Genomic DNA, 18,237 nt, shown 5'->3' on the forward strand with positions numbered 1-18,237 from the left:
GTGTATGCAAACAGCGACAGACAGCCTAGCATGACGACGTAACAGAACAAAGAGTTTACGCCTCGCATACGATACCCCCCTCGAGAGGTTTTATTCGAGAACCGCGTAACTGAACTCCTCGGCTTACTTGGTCTAGGCGACTGTTATCGTCGACCTAGCTCACCGACGATGGCTTCTATCAGCCAACAGAACCGAGAACAGAGTTCCTCGAAGGAAAAAAAATGCGTGGTCGAGCGTCGAACGGAATATCTTTTACGTCATCGTTGGACGAACCTTGATTAGCGAGTTTTGCGAAAGCGGATCGTCGTCCGCGTCCTTTTTTTTTCCTCTCTCTATCTCGCGACGCACGACCACCGCGATTTAGGTCGACACATCCGTGTTTTTAGCAACGACGACGTCATTAGCGGACGGAGACACCGCGAATCTGTTGTGTAGGGTACGACGGAAGAGCTTTTTCCATCGTCTTTCTTTGCTTTTGGTTCGTTTGCTCGACGAACGGGAAAAGCCTCGTGACTTTTTTCAATCGTGTAGCCACGCTACGCGACGTTACGGGATCGATGAGCACGGTCTTTCGATGACGGCGTAGTTCCTTGCGAAAAATGGTGGATCAGTTATTTAAAAGGAGGAGCTATTCTCTTCGTTTTTGAATTTTAATAAATAAGGCGTGGACTTGATGCACGCTGGTCACGGGACCCGTTTCGAGTATTATACAATCGACAGAAGCGATCACGTTTCCCACGTTCTCGCGAAATAAAAGCCCTAATTGGAGAGATCTGCCGCGGTTACATCGAGTCTCGATAGCTTCGATCCGTAATCCGTTCCTCCGCGACACTAGCTCCCCGTTATTTCTTGCAATCAGGGAGCGACATCGGAGAAAGTCCCACGGCCGTGTTTCAAGGATAACGAAAAACTAATTAAGAGGAACGGAATTGTGTTCGCCGTAGCAGCGGTCTCGACGCGACCGCAAGTTTTTCGTATTTCCGGGGCTGAGTCGATGTTATCTTCAACTTGATTCTTTCTCTAGTATTCAGCGGATCGACGTTCTTTGGCTTAACGTTCTTTATACATCTATTTTCTGAAGTATTCTTTCAAATATTTATAATCGATACAAGTTCTCCGTCTTCTTGGAACCGAGTCGATGCGATATCCTTCCGCTTAAGATTTTTTAAAGAACTTATAATCGAGCCAACCATCCGTTCCTCTAAATATGACACGTGTGGGAAAAAGTATATTCGCGTAACACGTGGCTCACCTAAATATCAAAAGCTATCTTCTCACGTAATGGAAGCTGCAAGGCGAGAGCCGTCACTCGGAGATTCTTCGTAATTAAAATCACGCCTCGGAACAAATTTGATTTGACGCGTCGACGAAAACTGTAACCGCGAATAAAAAAAAAAGCAATCGCAACCGGCAACTTTCTTTCGCGGTCACATTAAAATTACAAATCTCCCGAACGATCGTGCGATAGCAAAATCGGAGAAAAACATCGTTCGGAAAGCGTGAAAGTTTCAACAGAAGAGCGCATGAATAACAAATTCGACTCTCGAGAATAAAAATAACCAGCCGCGTTAAACTGGCGTGTAAGTTTTTCGTGGGGAAATGGAGTCGACGTGGAAACCGTGTTAACGACTAACCGTGTTCCGTGCTTCGCGAATAAAAAGTTAAGATCTCGTACGACTTATCGGAACCCCCACGCGTTTTCTGTTTAGAATAGCTACCGGAATGGGAATCGCATTCAGCTGGCTCTTGTTGTTGTAATTTATGCGACGAGCGGTGTATTAACCTTCTGCATTCCACGGATTTTTCTTTGAAACGATAGGCTGGCGACGCGGAGGCAACATTTCTGAAAACTGAAAGTATTCGTTTTTCCCATGCAAGCCCGCAAACGTTAAATTTCACCGATTCGTTGTGTTAGTTCGGTTCGCGCTATCGCCAAGTACGCGGCATTTAATTTTATCGTTGGGTCTCGGAGTCTTACAGCAGGGTACAGAGAAAAATGGATGTCAACATCTCAACCGCGATTACTAACAGAAATTGAGTAATGCGCTGTTGCGATAGAAACGTTCGAGCTAAATGTAGTTTTTACGATCGCCGAATAATAGGTCAGATTAGATAGACAATAAGTTACGAAAGGATACTCGAGTTTTCAGTAGTTTGGTTTGTTCGCTTGGTAATATTCGATTCGAATCAGAGTCTCTCTCCTCGTTTTACATGGAATAATATTGTTTATACACTTTTAATAACAGAAATTATTATCGAAAAGTACTCGGGTGTTCTAAGTCGAATCTAGGACGAATTTTTCCTGAGCACCACAAAGGTTAGTCGTATAAGTGTGATTCGACCCGGATCCAGACCCCAGGAGTGGCTGGAAACCAGTCTCCGCGGATAGATGTACCATCTAATTGCCGTTCGCTGCCTACGTGTGTATTGTACTTAATTCCACGATTAGACAACTTCCTCGACTCTTTTCACGGAAGCAAAGAATCTCGCGAGTTTTTTACAGTATCCAGAAACGAGGATTCCTATCCGAGTACAAATTTCTAGTAAAAAATAAGAGATAAATTCTTCAAATAAAAATTGTTAACCTAAACGACGGAGGAAACGATAATTCGATCGATACGAATAACACACAGAGAATTTCCTGTCGATCGATCGATAGTATCGAACAGTTTAAGCGTCGTCGAATCGATACGGTATTCATTCCAGTCAGGACAATGCTACCTAAGTAGGTATCGCACTCCAAGTTCGACGGATATTTTAACTACCGACGCGTTCCGAATATAAACACGAGACAATACGAAACGATTTGTTTATACGGCTACTTTGGAATACAGATTGCCGACCGACGACGACAGATCGTATCGAACGGAGCGCAGTTTCGGTGCGTTTCGTGCATCGAACGCAAACCTTGGGAAAAATAAAGAATTTGAGACCGAGCCAACGCGAAGTTAATTCCAGCCAAGATCAATCCGGTTGGGTAAATAAGTATTTTTGCGTATTAAACGCGCGCGGGAAGTGAAACGTCACGTGTACAGGTAAACGAGACATATGGTGCGCCAATCTCGAGCTAATTTTGCTCGAGAACGAATGCAAGCAACTTTACTTTGGACACTCGAGAAATTTATTTAAATTAAATGATAGGTTTAATGTTTCCAAGTGTATATATATATATGCTTATTCATATTTATAACGAAAAATTCATTTGGCAATATCGAAAGTATTATGTAATTTATTCAAGCTTATGCGCTCTGGTGATAGTAGCCAGGCAAAATATCTACATATTAGGTTGTCCCAAAAGTTTCTTCCGTGACATCCATTCGGTTATTTTGTCTAGCAATGTTTATATGAATAGACAACCTAATTTCTGAGTCGTTAATACCAGAGACGTTTGTAACAGTAATGTGGCAAAGTGAATCGTATGCAATTAAATAATGTAATAGACATAAAATATCGTGTATGTATTATGAATGAAATGGAAGAAACTTTTGGGACAACCTAATATCTACGATTCAAATGGGTTAACGAAAAGTCCCGTGATCCATTTTCGGGTGACATGGCGACAAATGTATCAACGAACCAACCGAAACCAGTTTGTCTCCGCACGTTCGAAAGTCGTGGGCTGCATCGATGAAGAGTTCTAGCGAATATCGATAAAGTTACTCAAGATCTCTGAATACCTTCTCGCGCTTGTCGCCTCCTGGTGGGCGGAGGGGCGCCGGTTCGTCGTCTCCTGGCGTAGGTGTGAACCGGTACGATCAGCCTTGGTCTCGGTATAAGGAATCCACCTTGATTATTGCCAGTCTGATTCACCTCTGACTCGCTGTCGGTGGTGCCAGCGCTGCTGGATCTCCTCGACTCCGTCCCGTCCCTCGACGAGCTGACCCTGCCACCCTCCAAAACATCTTCCAGTTGGGAGATCACCTCCGCGTACGGTTGCCTGCACTTCTCTTCCTGCTCCCTGGACGGGGCCTTGGCCCTCGCGTTGCCCGTCCAGTTCACTCCGCATTCGCGCCAGCTGGCCTCGTACAGAAGCTCCATCGCCCTTCCTCGAGTCGCGTCTGGGTCCAACAGGAGCTCCGGGTCCTCCAGAACCGCGCGACCCGGGTAACTTCGCACCTTCATGCTGTTTGCTCGGTGAGGAACTTTATCAGATCCCTGAGAAGCCTGCTTTCGCGCGAGGATCTTAGGTATTTTAACTTAACCCTCGTGAGCTCGAGATCTTGCCGTGTTCTTCGATAGTTGCACGATGTGTCTTCGACAATCTAACGCGTTACGATGGAATTTGCTTTACCGAGGCTGAGAGTAGAAAGTCAAGCTGGAAGCTTGCGAGTGTTTTCCTTCAAAAGTTGCACTTGCCGCGTTTCCTTTGCAGGCATCGAAGTCTCCGGCAGTCAACCGTGGAAAGACCGCCGATCGACCCCTCGCTCTATAAATCCTGCTAGCTGGTGACCTTTGTAGCGAGGTATGTTTTCGTTGACCGTCTTCGACTATGTATCTTTCGAGATATTCGAGTCTGTACCCTTTCAGCTGTGGATGTCTTTAGCACTTTGTAGCGAGAAGACCAACGATAACCCGTTGGTCCGTCGTTGCTGGAAGGTCGTGACCTTTTCCGTTGTAAGTCTTCGTTAGAAGTCTATCCTTTAAACCATTGGCGTCTTCGGCACCCCGCAGCGAAAAGACTTGCTCTATCGTTGCTAGGAGTTCGCAACCTTTTTCTCGGATCGTCGCACACGTTTCTTCTGCACCCGTTCGACTATAGGAGTCTTTGGAACTCTAAAGACCGACGGTAGACGGTTGCTCGAGGACAATGCCCAGCGGACTTTCATCCAGCGGAGCGACCTTGGGCATGATTCGTCGTGGCGGTCACTTTCCGTAGGTTTCTACGCTTTTCACTCGCGGATACATAACTCGCGGTGGGAACGAGTCGCGAGCGACGTTCGTTAACCCTGGGAGGGCTTCTGGGGTCTCGACTGACCCCGAGACTCTCGGAATTCGTCACTATTCGCGGCTGAAACGTTAACGATCCGTTAACACTAAACCTACCACGACCGGTCAAACGACAGTTTTCAAACTTTTATATACAGTTCTTATATACAACATATAAATCGTATACAATTGTTTCATGCATTATTCAATTTAGCATCACGCGAAACATTTTTGTATTCGATTGAAAAGTGTGCCTTCAAGACTGGTCGTGCGTTTCATCACATTAGAAATAAATGCAAATGAAACCTCGGTAGGTTTAGTATTAAACTCTATTACAACGGGTTACCACGTGATGAATGGTACTCGAATCTGGTCTGGAATGTACTCGGGACTATTTTCTTCGAATGTAAATAACAAGAGATCTCACGATGCTTGTTGGCAGATTGGAAGAATTTACATAAGATTATCAACGTGATTCAAGTTTGACTCAAGTTTGATGTTAACTCCGATCGTCGACAATTTCGATTTATCTAATACGATTATCCCTGGTGGAGTAGAAACGCTGGGCCGATCGGTTGGCAACGCGTTAATTGTTACGATCGGCGCGTCAACTTCCGTAATTCATCAAAAATGCTCGCCGTCGTTCTCCTCTCGAGCCTCGAAGAGATTTACCGTGGGAACGCGGAATTCGAGACCTGTCGCGCGACGATCTGGCAGTCGTCCAACCGAGAAGATCGATGAGAGCTCCGTTCGATCGCGATCGCTTCCGCTCGACTCCCTAGCAAAGATCGACCGGCTCTACGATTAATTTCAGATAGTTCGAGATCCTCGGATCAACCGGTGATAGTATGTTACGTTTGCTGCGATCGTACATCACATTTATAGTCTCCAGTCATCGATGGGTAATTTCTAATTTATCTACGACTGATTACCAAGTAACCGTTAGTCGTATCTGATAATTACTAATCGTGAGATTGCACCTTAAGGTAGCTTCGGCGTCGAACCTTTCGAAACCTTTTTTAAACCGACCGGGAATCTTTGGACAATTTTTCAGGGGCCACGATTAGAAATTTGATGTGAATACTTTTCGTTCGTAACAATGTACGAAAGCGTGCGATTTAAATTTCATTTACTTCCTTGACGTTACCATAGAAATAAAACTTGATCGCGGTGGATATTACGCATGCCAGAGAGCAAGGCTTTAGCAATTTCGCCGCGGGCTACACGTCGTCGAACAGTAGCTTTCCAGCCTAACTGTATTGACATTTTTAAAGTATTTATGCAAACTCGAACTGTGTAAGTCTGATATAGACGCGGGGTTGACCCGACGAGGCCAAGGTTTACGCGGCGTGCAAGACCTACAAACGTTCGCTAGCGGTATAACGAACCTCGTTTAAAAATGCCGTAATAGACATCGCGTCTCGTAATCTCTTCTAAGATTAAGTCCTTCGAAACTCGGACTTAGACTCTGCGCTGTGCCACCCTGGGGGTTAATATAAACAGTCCCAGCAGAGGGTCCAGCCTTGGGACAGTCTCGGAGTCTCAGATCTATCTCTCGTATCCACTTATCCAGCATGAAATGTAATTTCATACATCGTTACTAAGCTCGTACTCTTTATCAAACAAATAACCAGTTCAGACCTTTTTTATCTTTCGCTCGATAAAACTCAAGATTTGCAGAAGAATTTGCTTCTAGAAGCGCGCCTCCTCTCGATTATTTCGATATCTCTTAAATTGAACCAACGACCTAAATATCCGCGGTTCAATCCATCACTCGGCGTTTTTCTTCAAGAATTTTGGCCACGCCGCAAATCGCGGCAGCGAGCACGTGTTATTGGGATTTCCCAGTGGTCGGAGCAACGTCGATCGAGGGATTCCCTCGGTTCGCGCTCGGAAACGATTCCAAAGACAATGGCCTTCGAGTAGAGCAGCCGAGCTAATTCCAGGCCCGCGCGAAAGAGAACAGTGAGCGATCACGTATTTATTTATAGTCGTGGCTCGATATGAATCTCCCGATCACCGCGCTCGTACAAGACTTCGTTCCAGCGATCGTTATTGCAAAAGAATGGTCAGTTATTCCCCTGGCAAAGTGCAACTTCTATTTCTGCACGCTTCCATGCATTCTGCATCGGTCAGCTTCGATCCGTCCGGCGAATGCCTTCCACGTTTACCATTCCCATATTATTTCTACGCGTTTTACGTATCATTCGACTCTATGGATCGCTCGTTCGAACAAAAAAATTATCGTTTCTCGGGGTCTCCAATTTCTTAGATCAGAATTCGTTACACGCTCAGGTCAACCACCGCAGCTCGGATCTCCTTTTATTTATGGTAACGCATCCTGACCGGAGTAAATAACATTTTAATTACGCGCATTTACGTGGCACGAAACAAAAAATTGCTTCGAAGTTCCGTTTCGAAACGATTCTCAAACGATCGACGCGTTCCACCGATGATCTCGAAAGACACGAGCTCCGATACCCCGCGAAGACTCCCTCTCGAGGGTCGTCCTCGTTGTTCCCACGTACAAACTTCTTTACTGATATCAAAATCTTTACGTTTCCATTGCCACGCTTCCGAGCGAAAACACTCCCGTCAGCCGATCCTCATTTCCGCATTGTATCGCGACACACCACTCGTCGACATCGGTCATAATCGACCGTGGAATCGCGTCGGTCGGCCCACGCGAAGGATCGATGGATCCAATTGTCGAACAATGGGGGTGTGGGAGGGGAGAGGTCCAATTCCGTTTACACTCGCGTTTAATTGGCGCTTCCGTTGATCGAGAACGGTCGCGAACGGATCGGAAACGGCGGAGCCGAAGTCGACGCGACTACCGAGCAGGAGCCACTGATTTTCTCACAAAGGACAATGCAAGGATCCTGGCTAACGCGCGAACGAGGACACTGGCCAGGACCACTCCTTCGGGACTGACGCTCACTGACAGCGTTCACGACTGGTGAAAAGTACGCCCGCAAAGACCGTGCACGAGAAACTCCCTCCCCACTGACTGCCATTCCCCTTCTACTACTGCCTGCTAGCGAGAGAAAGGACAGTGACTCTCAGTTTCCTTCCAACTGCAACCACTCCCACGTATATACACGGTGGGACTCGTGTATCAGCCACTGACGAAATTCGGTACTTTGGGAGTATCATAACGCAGCATTTCATTCGGTATTTATCGGAAATAATTGTTCCGAGATTGCTCTCGAAAATTGGATCGGGCGAAAGAACATTTGAAAGCGGCAATGATTTGTATCGTTATGTCGAACCAATTGACGTTATCTTCGTTTTCCTATAACTGTGTTGAAAATCGATAGGATTATGTACAACAAATGCTGCACGAGGAAAGTGAATAATCTAATGTGCTTGTTGTAAAGTGCGTACGATATAAGTACGATACGTACTTTTAGATAAAAGATTAGCGAATTATTATGTCACGGTTGGGAATTGCTCAGTTCAGCGAGAAATGGGTAACGATCACGGGCAATCTTTTCCACAATTTACTCGTTTGTTCTCCGTAAATCGCGGTGTAATAACACACCCTAATTGTGAGAAGATCGAGAGATTACTACGCGAATGCCTGACACGCCAGCGAGAACATCACAAGCAAAAGTGGAGCACGATCACGATTACGCTTACGAAATTGGTTTTTCACGTTTCACGATTGATAAAACGTTCCCCGAATAATTATAACAATTCACGCGAGACCTCTATTCCACTTTATCGTAACCATACCGAAGAATATACGTTCTTTCATTTATATCGTCTGAATGCTCGCTCCTATCGTCGAAAATCTAGAGTCGTAGTAAAAGTTGTAGTAATATTACGTAGTTTATTTGCGATACCATCGATACGATTTAGAAAGCCTACATAAAACTTTCGTACCGTATATGGTTTTACATTTGCAAACAATAGAACAAATTTCACATACGAGAACTGTTTACTCGTATGTTACGTTAAATTGATGCGTTAATTGCTATGCTATTACAGTTCGCGAACTTCCGAGAGAAAGGACAGTGGTTCTCGCTTCGACGTTAGATAATGTCAGTCGCGGATGAGTTGGTATCGTTCGACTGCCGCGCGTACCACGCGTTCGAGTCTCTGGCAAAAGACGGAGTCGCGGAGTGACCGAGTCAAACTCTTATTGTCACGACAAAAAAATCTCGATTCTCATTTCCGAATGCGAGAAGCAAAGGTATCTCGACCTCCTAACATTCCAGGAAACCTCGCGTCGCGATCTGACGCGTTTCCGTGACATTAACAGGAAGTCTGTACCAGTTTCGCGCGGTCGAGACTAGCGATCGTAAGTAGAGCACCGTCTGTAAACGAGTATCCGCGAGTATTATCGCACGACTCGCGCCACGGGCCGGGTAACCGGGCGAATTTTCAAATTCATCGAGCCTAGAACGCCGTGACGTTTTAATACGCGTGTCCGTGTACACGAAACAATGGCTGACCTTCGTCCACGGTTGGTGAATCAACTGCAATTACACACCGCGACCGAGATTAAAAGCCATTGCAATTCTGCCACTCAAGAGCCTCTTTGGTCGAGACGATTTTCCGCCCATGCGCTCAATGTGCCTATTAAAGTCTGACTGGCTGTACCATTTATAACTCGGTCATTTAGAAAAGTTATGGTCACGCGCGGTTTTATCTAATGACGTCTCGACGTCGCTGCGAGTCGATCCAGCAAATGCAAAATGAATCGTATAGAGGACCGTGGGATATTTTTGATCTCGATTATTTATGGTTCAATCGTTTTGGCGGGAAGTAGGGATCAAATCAGGGATCGATCATCTGAATATCAATTCAGAAAGTAAATAAATTGGCTCGCGTAAATTGGAATTGTGTTAACGATCCTTAAGAGTTCTTTTCTTTTCTATTTGTTTTTTTCTTTTTTTTTTTAAATTCAACGGACTCACCCTCCATAACGTAGACGATGGACCCGACATCCCCTTCGCGTATGATGGTCGAACCAGCCGAAAACGACACGGGGTACATGCAGTCGACGATTTCTCGTATCTGCGTCAGCTCCAGGTTCTTCATGAAGTCATTGTCCAAAATGGCAGCCTTGATCAGGTCGCGAGACCTGTAACGTAAAGAAAAGTCGACCTTTTACCTAAGTTTCGATCCAGCCATTGTTCGATTAATTGCGAATTACGATAAGAAATTATTTCCCGTCTACGCGTTAGTTTACTCGATGAATAGTAATTCGGACGAGAAAGGATAAAGCGAAACGAGGTTAACGAGAGGTTAAATCGAAAGTTCTAATCGTACTTTTATTCTGGCCGATATCACTTTGTATATCCGTCGGTATATTTGGTTTAAATGGCACCTCTTACACGAAAGAAAATAGTAAAGCGGTTCTGTTTAAAGCTATCTAATAAACGTTACAATATCTTGGAAAATGCACGACACATGTTACAAACTCTCTGTCAAAATTGGCATACAAATTGGTATGTAAAACAGCCGACTTCGGAGAGAGCCCCTCCCCACTTTGTTATTATGTCCTTTGATAGTTATTCGTGCAAAATATTCTTTTTCTTCTAACCGAACCGTATGGCTTTTATCAAAGAAATCGCTCTGCTACGTTTATCGAGATACCTCGGAAAAATCAGGAATACCGAATTCCTACAAATTGAGTCTACGCTGTGAATTGCATTTCATAGTAATATCGAGAAGTAATAATAGTTATTCCACGAAACATATTCGAAGAACTTTTATGGTAATTTTGGCGTCAACAACTCACGCCGAACTCTTGATACTGCGGTGCAGCTGATATCCCGAAGGTAACGTTCGTGTTTATTCGCGGAGCGAAACATCAAAAGCGCCGAACTACGTTTATTGCGGTGCACCTGTTACGTGTACGCTCCGCGATACCACGTGCTACACCTCGACCAAGTGCATGGCCTACGTTGGCTAAACCTTTATCGCGAAATTCTTCCATTCGGGTCGAAAGACTTTGATAATTATTATCGACACGCCAAGTACTTCTTCTTCTTGGCGATTCGAGCATTTTTTTAAATTATTATTCCTATGAAAAGTAGTTGGTTAGCTCGTTTATTTTGATACGAAATCATTCCAATTCGGATTATAGCACCTGTTGGTCCCATAATTTATTTTCTACAGGTATCCCACGTTCCGTACGTTTTCTTCCTAAATTTTGAATTTTAAAAGGGAATCACGATCGAGTCCAAGAAGTAGGAGGAAAAATGAGCATCGAAGAATTGCGATAGACTGCGGAGGCTCGACGATAAAAGAGGTTGGTTAAGAAATAACACGGGCAAGTTAACGAACCCACGTGTTTCGCATCGAAAACAGGACCAGCGTAACACTTCGTCACGTAGTTTCGCGGCGACGTAATTTGTATGGGCGAAACCATGATTCCAGATTACGCAAGCCACGAACAAAATTTCGTTCTCAATAATAGCTATGACGATTGCGTCGAGTCATTGATCTCTTCGGCTGGCCTCGAAATCAAAACTGATCGTGCGAATACAATAGCTTTGGCCAACAACGTCTTCGACGATTTAAACAAAATTCTCTCAACTATTCTCTATTTTGCTTTATCATTAAAAAGGAAAAATGGCGTCCAAGTGCCTAGAACTACCGTTTAATGGAATTCATATACTAATTTAATTGCTAACAATTATTAAATGCATCCACGCTTACTGTTTTACATTTAAAAAAAAAAAAAAAAAATATGCAACGTCTACTCCCGTCTAAGAAAATTACGATTAGGATCCAAGGGAGACACTGTGCCTCCGAATATCTGTGGTCGTATCCTCGGACCTTCGCTAAACAAGTTACAGCGATGGAACCATGTACCTTTGCGGCTTGTAATACTTGACGATCACTTTGGTGTCTTTAGAGAGCGGTTCCGCGGATATGGCCTGCCTCTTGGACCTGTGGCCAGGTCCGATTCCACCAGAGGCGAGGCTGATATCGACGATTTGTCTGAATTTGTCGATCTCGTTCTGGAGGTAACGAATGGTGACGTCACGTTCCTCGACAGCCTTTTCCAGCAAATCGATGATCTCGTCGCGACGACGCAGCGCCTCCGTCCTCTCGTACAGGAGCCTCTTGAGGTCTCGTATCGAATCCATGATGCTTCGATTCTGCACTTCGCGGTTAGATTAGATTTATCTTTACTTTCGTCGCCACTACCTTCACTGACCGCGTATCGTACACCGAGATATCCTGTTTTGGGAAACACCGATGTCCTCCGAAGATCGACTTTGCGGGTTTCGAGTAGTTCGATGATTTGCGAGATTCGGTCTGATTTAAGTCATGAAATCGTGCATTGAGGTATCAAACTCAAGAGAGAAACCACGAGGAGAAGAACTATAGAAAAGGAAAGATAAAAAATGAGGAGGAAGACGAGAGATGCTGTTAATGCTTTTTTTTTTGCGGCGATTTGTCTAACTCGGATGCAACGTACCGCGATTGCATAATAGCAATTTCAGACATCGAGCATTCTTCGGGTTCTTAGGACGAAGCAAGGGTACTTTCGAAAATGTCCGTGGAATAGTAATGATCGATGCCTTCGGCGACAGGCGGTCTCGTAATTGGAACAAAGGAGTCCAACAATTAATGGAAAGCGAAACGAATCGAATTTATTTTCACGTAGCTCGATGGAAACTTAATTATCGACGATTGTTTAACACTTCCACGCAAGATGGACTTGTAAGTTTTATCGAATAAATCAAATTGACGGTCGTATATATAAGAATGTATACGCAGTCCGTTCTGCGTTTCAAGTATAAATTAAATACGCGATTCACACGCGATCTGTATACCAACGAAAAACAAAACGTAGGTTAGGATAACGTCCCATTCATTTCGACGAACAGATAAATTGATATTAATTCGTCTTTCTCCCGGCGCGTCGCATTCGAGATTACATCAATTTCGAGTAATAAATTAATTAATGAGCTGCAACGAAGCCAAATGGTTTGTTGTTGGACTCGACGGTGGCAGACGTTCCGTTCGCCTTACCAAACCTTGCTCGGTGAAACCATATCTGGGATCATTCCTCGAATTAAACGAAATTCAGTCTAAAAGGCTACTCGGAAAACATACGCGGTAGATATAAATAACGAAACGAGGAGTCAGGGATGTTGATACGACGCGGATTGCATTTTTAAAAATCGAAAGAAGGCTCGTTTAAGATTCTTCCAACTGTAACTTACGCTTCTTTCTATTCTATTCTATATTACAGCACAAGAATATTAAAGAACAAATAATTAAATTAATAAAGAATACACTTATTCAGCGATAGACAAATGAAGAATAGATGTCAAAGAAGCCAGAAAATCCAGCCAAAAAAATCAACAAATCAGATCACCAACCGAGCAAACCACAAAGAAAACGTCCAAACCACGATATACAGCCTGTTCCCAACGAAATTTCATTTAGCGTCCGAAACTAAATTCGAGAAGGTCGCACAAAATTATTTTTCGTAACTGCCCATGACGAAGTCGATTCCTCCAGAGTTCGTTTATTTCGAAGATACTCAACGAAGAGATCGAATCGCGCCAACACGCGTGCAACGACGAACAAGCACCATCGAACCGAGTCGCCAGTCGAACTGATCGTTAAAAATCGAACGCAGCCAACCACCACCACTGGCGTTTGGGCGCTGGATCACTCGTGGGAGCGCGTGGATCGCGCACAGCCACCACCTCAAAGGTACACCGTCGAACTGATCGAAAAGGACCTCGAGGGAGGAGCGGAAGGCCGTTTGCTCGCGTAGGGCGGCAACGACTAACGAGCAACGGGTTCGCGCACAATCTATTTTTGAGATATAATCGCGACTCGACGCTTCCTCGAAGCCAGAGCCGAGCGAGTCAACAGACGAGTAGACGAGCTGGCTGCTACTTCTTTCGAAAAAGGTCCCCTTTCACCGAGCCTACTCCTTAACACGCCGTTAAACCGTGGCAAAGCCTCTAAACTCACGACCATTCCGGAGCATTCGAGTTGACGTGTCAAAAGTGGGCTTTAAACAGTTTTCTTACGTTGAAAATTTAACGCGGTGGTTTGCTATTGATTCCATTATCATTTTCGTTCGAATTGGCGTGCTCTGTAGAAAGCGTAGAGTTTTTGTGGTAGAGAGAGTGGTAATCGCTAGTAGACCGGGCCCCCTTTCGCGATGTTCGTAGTTAACTCATAGCAACTGGATTCATGCTTCCTTGGGTGATAATTATCTACTTCCAGCGGTATCAATTTTTTCGTTCACGAATTGGTCGAAAGAGGAAAGGTGGATGGTTCGTTCTCGAGAACTGGAACGTTCCAGACTCCAGAATCGACTCGCAAGAAACTGGTCTTCGAAAGACTGGAAAGCAACGAAGCTAGTCACACTGGAAACTTTCAAAACTAGTAGGACAATATGAACCTCGCACGGCCGAGACGTCGTGACAAAAGATACTCCGCGGAACTGCGAAGTAATTTCTTAAGCGAGGAATCTGCTCTTCGAGGAACTCCTTGGCCGTGCATACGCAATTTGATTCGTAATTCTACGACATTTTCCCGAGATTAGGGAAATTTAACAATGGTAGTGTCTGGAACATCAGTGGCTCGCAAAAAACCAGTCTCTAGAAGAGCATTAGTGGCTCGCAAGAACGAGTCTTTAGAGGATTGGAAAGTCACCGCGTTAGTTACACTGGAAACTCTCAAAATCAGTCTGCAGGACAGTAGAAACTTGCGAGTATTCTAAAATACGACGAAAACTTTAAGATAGCCTAACAGGTTCGTTTCGCTGTACATCGCGGTATTCATGACGTGATTCGCGTGTTTATGAACGTTTTATAAATTGGTCTTCGTTCATCCAGAATTACAAAGTGCTTTTAAAGGACCCAGTCTGTTTCAGTTTTGGTTCCCCAGCGTTGTAATTTATATGCTCGCCGTCGTCTTAATCGTAAAGTGGATACTCGGGGGGGGGGGGGGGAAACCCCATCGGTCTTCCTGTCGAATTTACTCGACCGAGTTGACCAAAGCTAGGACTCTAGAAACGTGGAAGAATTGTAAATAACAGGAACGACGGTACACGTTTTGCTGACGAGTCGCGTGGTAGTTGCGACACATAGTCGTCGGTTTAATAGGAATGTTTTTGGAAGTAAAAACTCCAAAGGGCTCGTAAAAACTGTACAGCCACTTTGATCATTCACCGAGCACACATTCCGAGCACAAAAAATGATCCGGCATCACCACTTGTCACGCGATCCACTGAGAGCGAGATTTTCTTCGCGGCTCGTTTTTTTTTTTTCGAGTTTATTTCTGTACCAGCGGAAGCACAAGGGGAGGACTGGCTCAAAAATATCTAAAATAAAAGTGATAAAGGTACGGATAAAATAAAGCGAAGATACGCTTCGCATCGGTCACAATCAGTAGCAAATCACGGAGTGATCATCGCTGCCACGTAACAGGACAATTTTAAAGCAATTATTTCTTGTTTTGCTTCCTATTTTTTTTCTTACGAAACACGTGGAAAAGTTGGAATCGTTGCCAGGAAATTATAACCATTAGGTCTGCTTAGACGATCGACTATTAATAGGCCAGAGACGAATATGATCGCTCGTTGCCATTTCCACGGAAAGATATCACGGTTTGTTTACAAGTGAAGCGGAGAGGCTGGTCGCTAAGCAACGTACGGTCGCTTAGCAACGCGCGAATCGAAGCGAACGGTTGCTTGGCAACGCGTGAACCGAAGATGATCGCTCGACAACGAACAGTTGCAAAAATGTTGAAACTCGAAACTTCCAAGCCTCCCGACGTCGAACAACGGCGCGATTAATTTACAATTACGGGATAAGATTTCAATTTCCGTTCATAAACTTGCTTTATTCGTGTTTCGTAGACCCGCGCTGGCTGCTGGCACTGTTCCCACGAGGATGCACGTGGTCTCTGAGACCTTGCCTCACTTTTGAAGGTGTACCCGCAACACATGGGACCGCGATCATGTGTGGTGTCTTGCACGTAGGCAGGATCCTTCGGCCAGCCCATTACGGGACGCAGCATTTGAATTATTTAAGCCGCGTACACCGAAACCTCCGTATCTCCGTTTCGCAATCGCGACAATACACGCCGAGAGAAATAGGCGCTTGAATTTAGCTAAAATCCGACATTGTTTTGCAAGTGTCTTCGTTAACGGTAGACTTGCTCAACGAATGTTGCAAATTACGCGCGCGAAACGCGATGTCGCATGCACGATGCGCGAATCGAGGCTCACCGCTATCGATTGGCTCCATCGACCGACGATTTTGCAACGGACGTTGATTAAACGCGATGTTGTTATTTTTAAAAAGGTCCTTTCATGTAGGTTCAAAACAGACAAAAGAACGAAAGTAAAACAATGCAAGTATCCACGAGTATGTATCGATATGCGCAATTGATAAGAAACAACTTTGTTTACTTTGATTTAGAATTAAGGTGGATTCAGACTATACGACACGGACCGTCGCGTTCCAGCAACGACACGTAACGGCACCGACACGACAAAACATTCAAACACGCGTTTTAATGGAACTATTCACACTATTCCCGTTGACGGAACGTTCAGGTCGGTGTCTATTAAGTGTGAATAGTTTCATTGAAACGCGTGTTTTAATGTTTTGTCGTGTCGGTGCCTGTACGTGTCGTTGCCGAAACGTATCGTATAGTCTGAATCGACCTTTAGATGAGTTCTACGATATAGATTATACAAATTCATTTCTCGAGTTAATTTGTGTACTCACCTTGTAGAGGGACACGTACAGACGAAAGGTAATTATTGAGCTTCCTTTTCATTTTTTTCACATTTTTTTCATAGAACTGTTCAAAACCAGAGACCGCGAAGAATTGAGTTTGAATTCATAGCCGCGTGCGATTTCAATGAATGGGCAAACTTTTCGCGTGATAAGGCTTGAATGAAAACGAGCAACGATAAAAATGTAGCAACATTTCTAGATTGTTTTTCTTTCTTTTGTGTTTTATCAAGGTCTTTGAAAATGAGCAAAAGTCTCGTCCCCGCTTCCTTCGTTATTAGGCAACCATCCCTTCCACTTCGCACGTTGGCAAGCAATCATGTTCCTCGAAGATAATTAACTCTAGAACTCGACTTGGGTTAAGTCTGATATCCTACATTATCGATAGTAGAAAAAAAATGGCGGCATTCTTAAATGCTAAAAATAAATTTTCGCAATGAAAATGTAAATGCGCTACATAACACGCTATGTAAACACGCTGTTGAAACATGTACCTGTTCCCGATAAGAAGTACAAAACGAAGGTAAACATAGAAACGCGTATACGTTACGAAGCGTATTTCGATTGATAAACGCGTGTCAACATATCGTAATGTTTAATTTTATCTTCTATTGGAAATTATTCCGCGTATCGATAATACATTGATAAATATAGCATCAAACAACAGAAAGCAACTGGTGTGAATCATTATCGACCGTTTTACGTCAAACGTAACTGATAACTGTCATTTGCAACACTGTTTATATTTAAAAATCTGTGGCAATCGTGAGATTAGAACAATCGAGGCTGTTTCTATTTCGTTACGTGTCGAGTAAATATTAGGTTGTCCTAAAAGTTTCTTTCGCTTTATTAATAATTGATGTATACACAATATTTTATGATTTGTGTTACATTACTGAATTGTGTACGATTCAATTCGATTCGTTACTGTTGCAGCATCAATGTCTTAGAAATTAGATCGTTTATTTATATAAACACTGCCACAGAAAATAATTGAATGGAAATTACGAAAGAAACTTTTCGGACAACCAAATAGTTGCGAAACGAATTCTATGCTGTTACCATACCATTTGGGTTTAAATGAAAAACTTTTGGGAACCGTTTTATCTTTGGAGTGGCTTTGGTAATCGAAACTACCCGAGTAACGTAAAAAGAAATAATTCGATGGATTCGGTTTAACGAGACGACAGGGACATTACCGACAGAGTTGATCTGGTAAATAACGCCGGCGAAACAGGTGGCAGCAGACGGGAAAACGAGCTCGCGAGAAGGCGCCACTGACCAGTCGAGATATCTTCGAGGAGGCGCTAATTCGCTCGTTCGTTCGCTCGTTTCGAAGCTCGTCGCTCGGCCGCCTGTGCGGCTTTAACTTTTTAAAATGTCGCCGATGGCCGTGACAGGGTCTATTTTTAGCCGCGGCAAGATAAGCGCGGGAGGGACGACGGACCGAGAGACCGGGAGCGAGACAGAGGGAGGGAACATCATCGAGAAGGAGCGAGACGGTGAGTGGAACAACCAGTAGCGTAACCGGATGGCATTTTAGTTGGCACTTGGAAAAAAAAACACC

General features: G+C 44.3%; 1 protein-coding gene across 2 annotated transcripts in view; it reads right to left on the reverse strand.

Annotated features, from left to right (window-relative positions):
• LOC128878708 (cGMP-dependent protein kinase, isozyme 2 forms cD4/T1/T3A/T3B) overlaps positions 1 to 18,237 on the reverse strand; it is a 43,343-nt gene that overhangs the window by 11,515 nt on the left and 13,591 nt on the right. Inside the window, exon 1 of one of the 2 annotated variants that reach the window (XM_054127150.1) lies at positions 3,678 to 4,953. In XM_054127150.1, coding sequence (XP_053983125.1) covers positions 3,678 to 4,122 — 445 coding nt within the window. In that variant the 5' untranslated portion in view covers positions 4,123 to 4,953. Of the gene's footprint in view, positions 1 to 3,677; positions 4,954 to 9,851; positions 10,019 to 18,237 lie in introns of those variants that run through there. The other variant, XM_054127149.1, reaches the window with a different exon arrangement.

Source organism: Hylaeus volcanicus, chromosome 6, assembly GCF_026283585.1.
Source record: "Hylaeus volcanicus isolate JK05 chromosome 6, UHH_iyHylVolc1.0_haploid, whole genome shotgun sequence".
In the NCBI taxonomy this organism is placed as follows: Eukaryota; Metazoa; Arthropoda; class Insecta; order Hymenoptera; family Colletidae; genus Hylaeus; species Hylaeus volcanicus.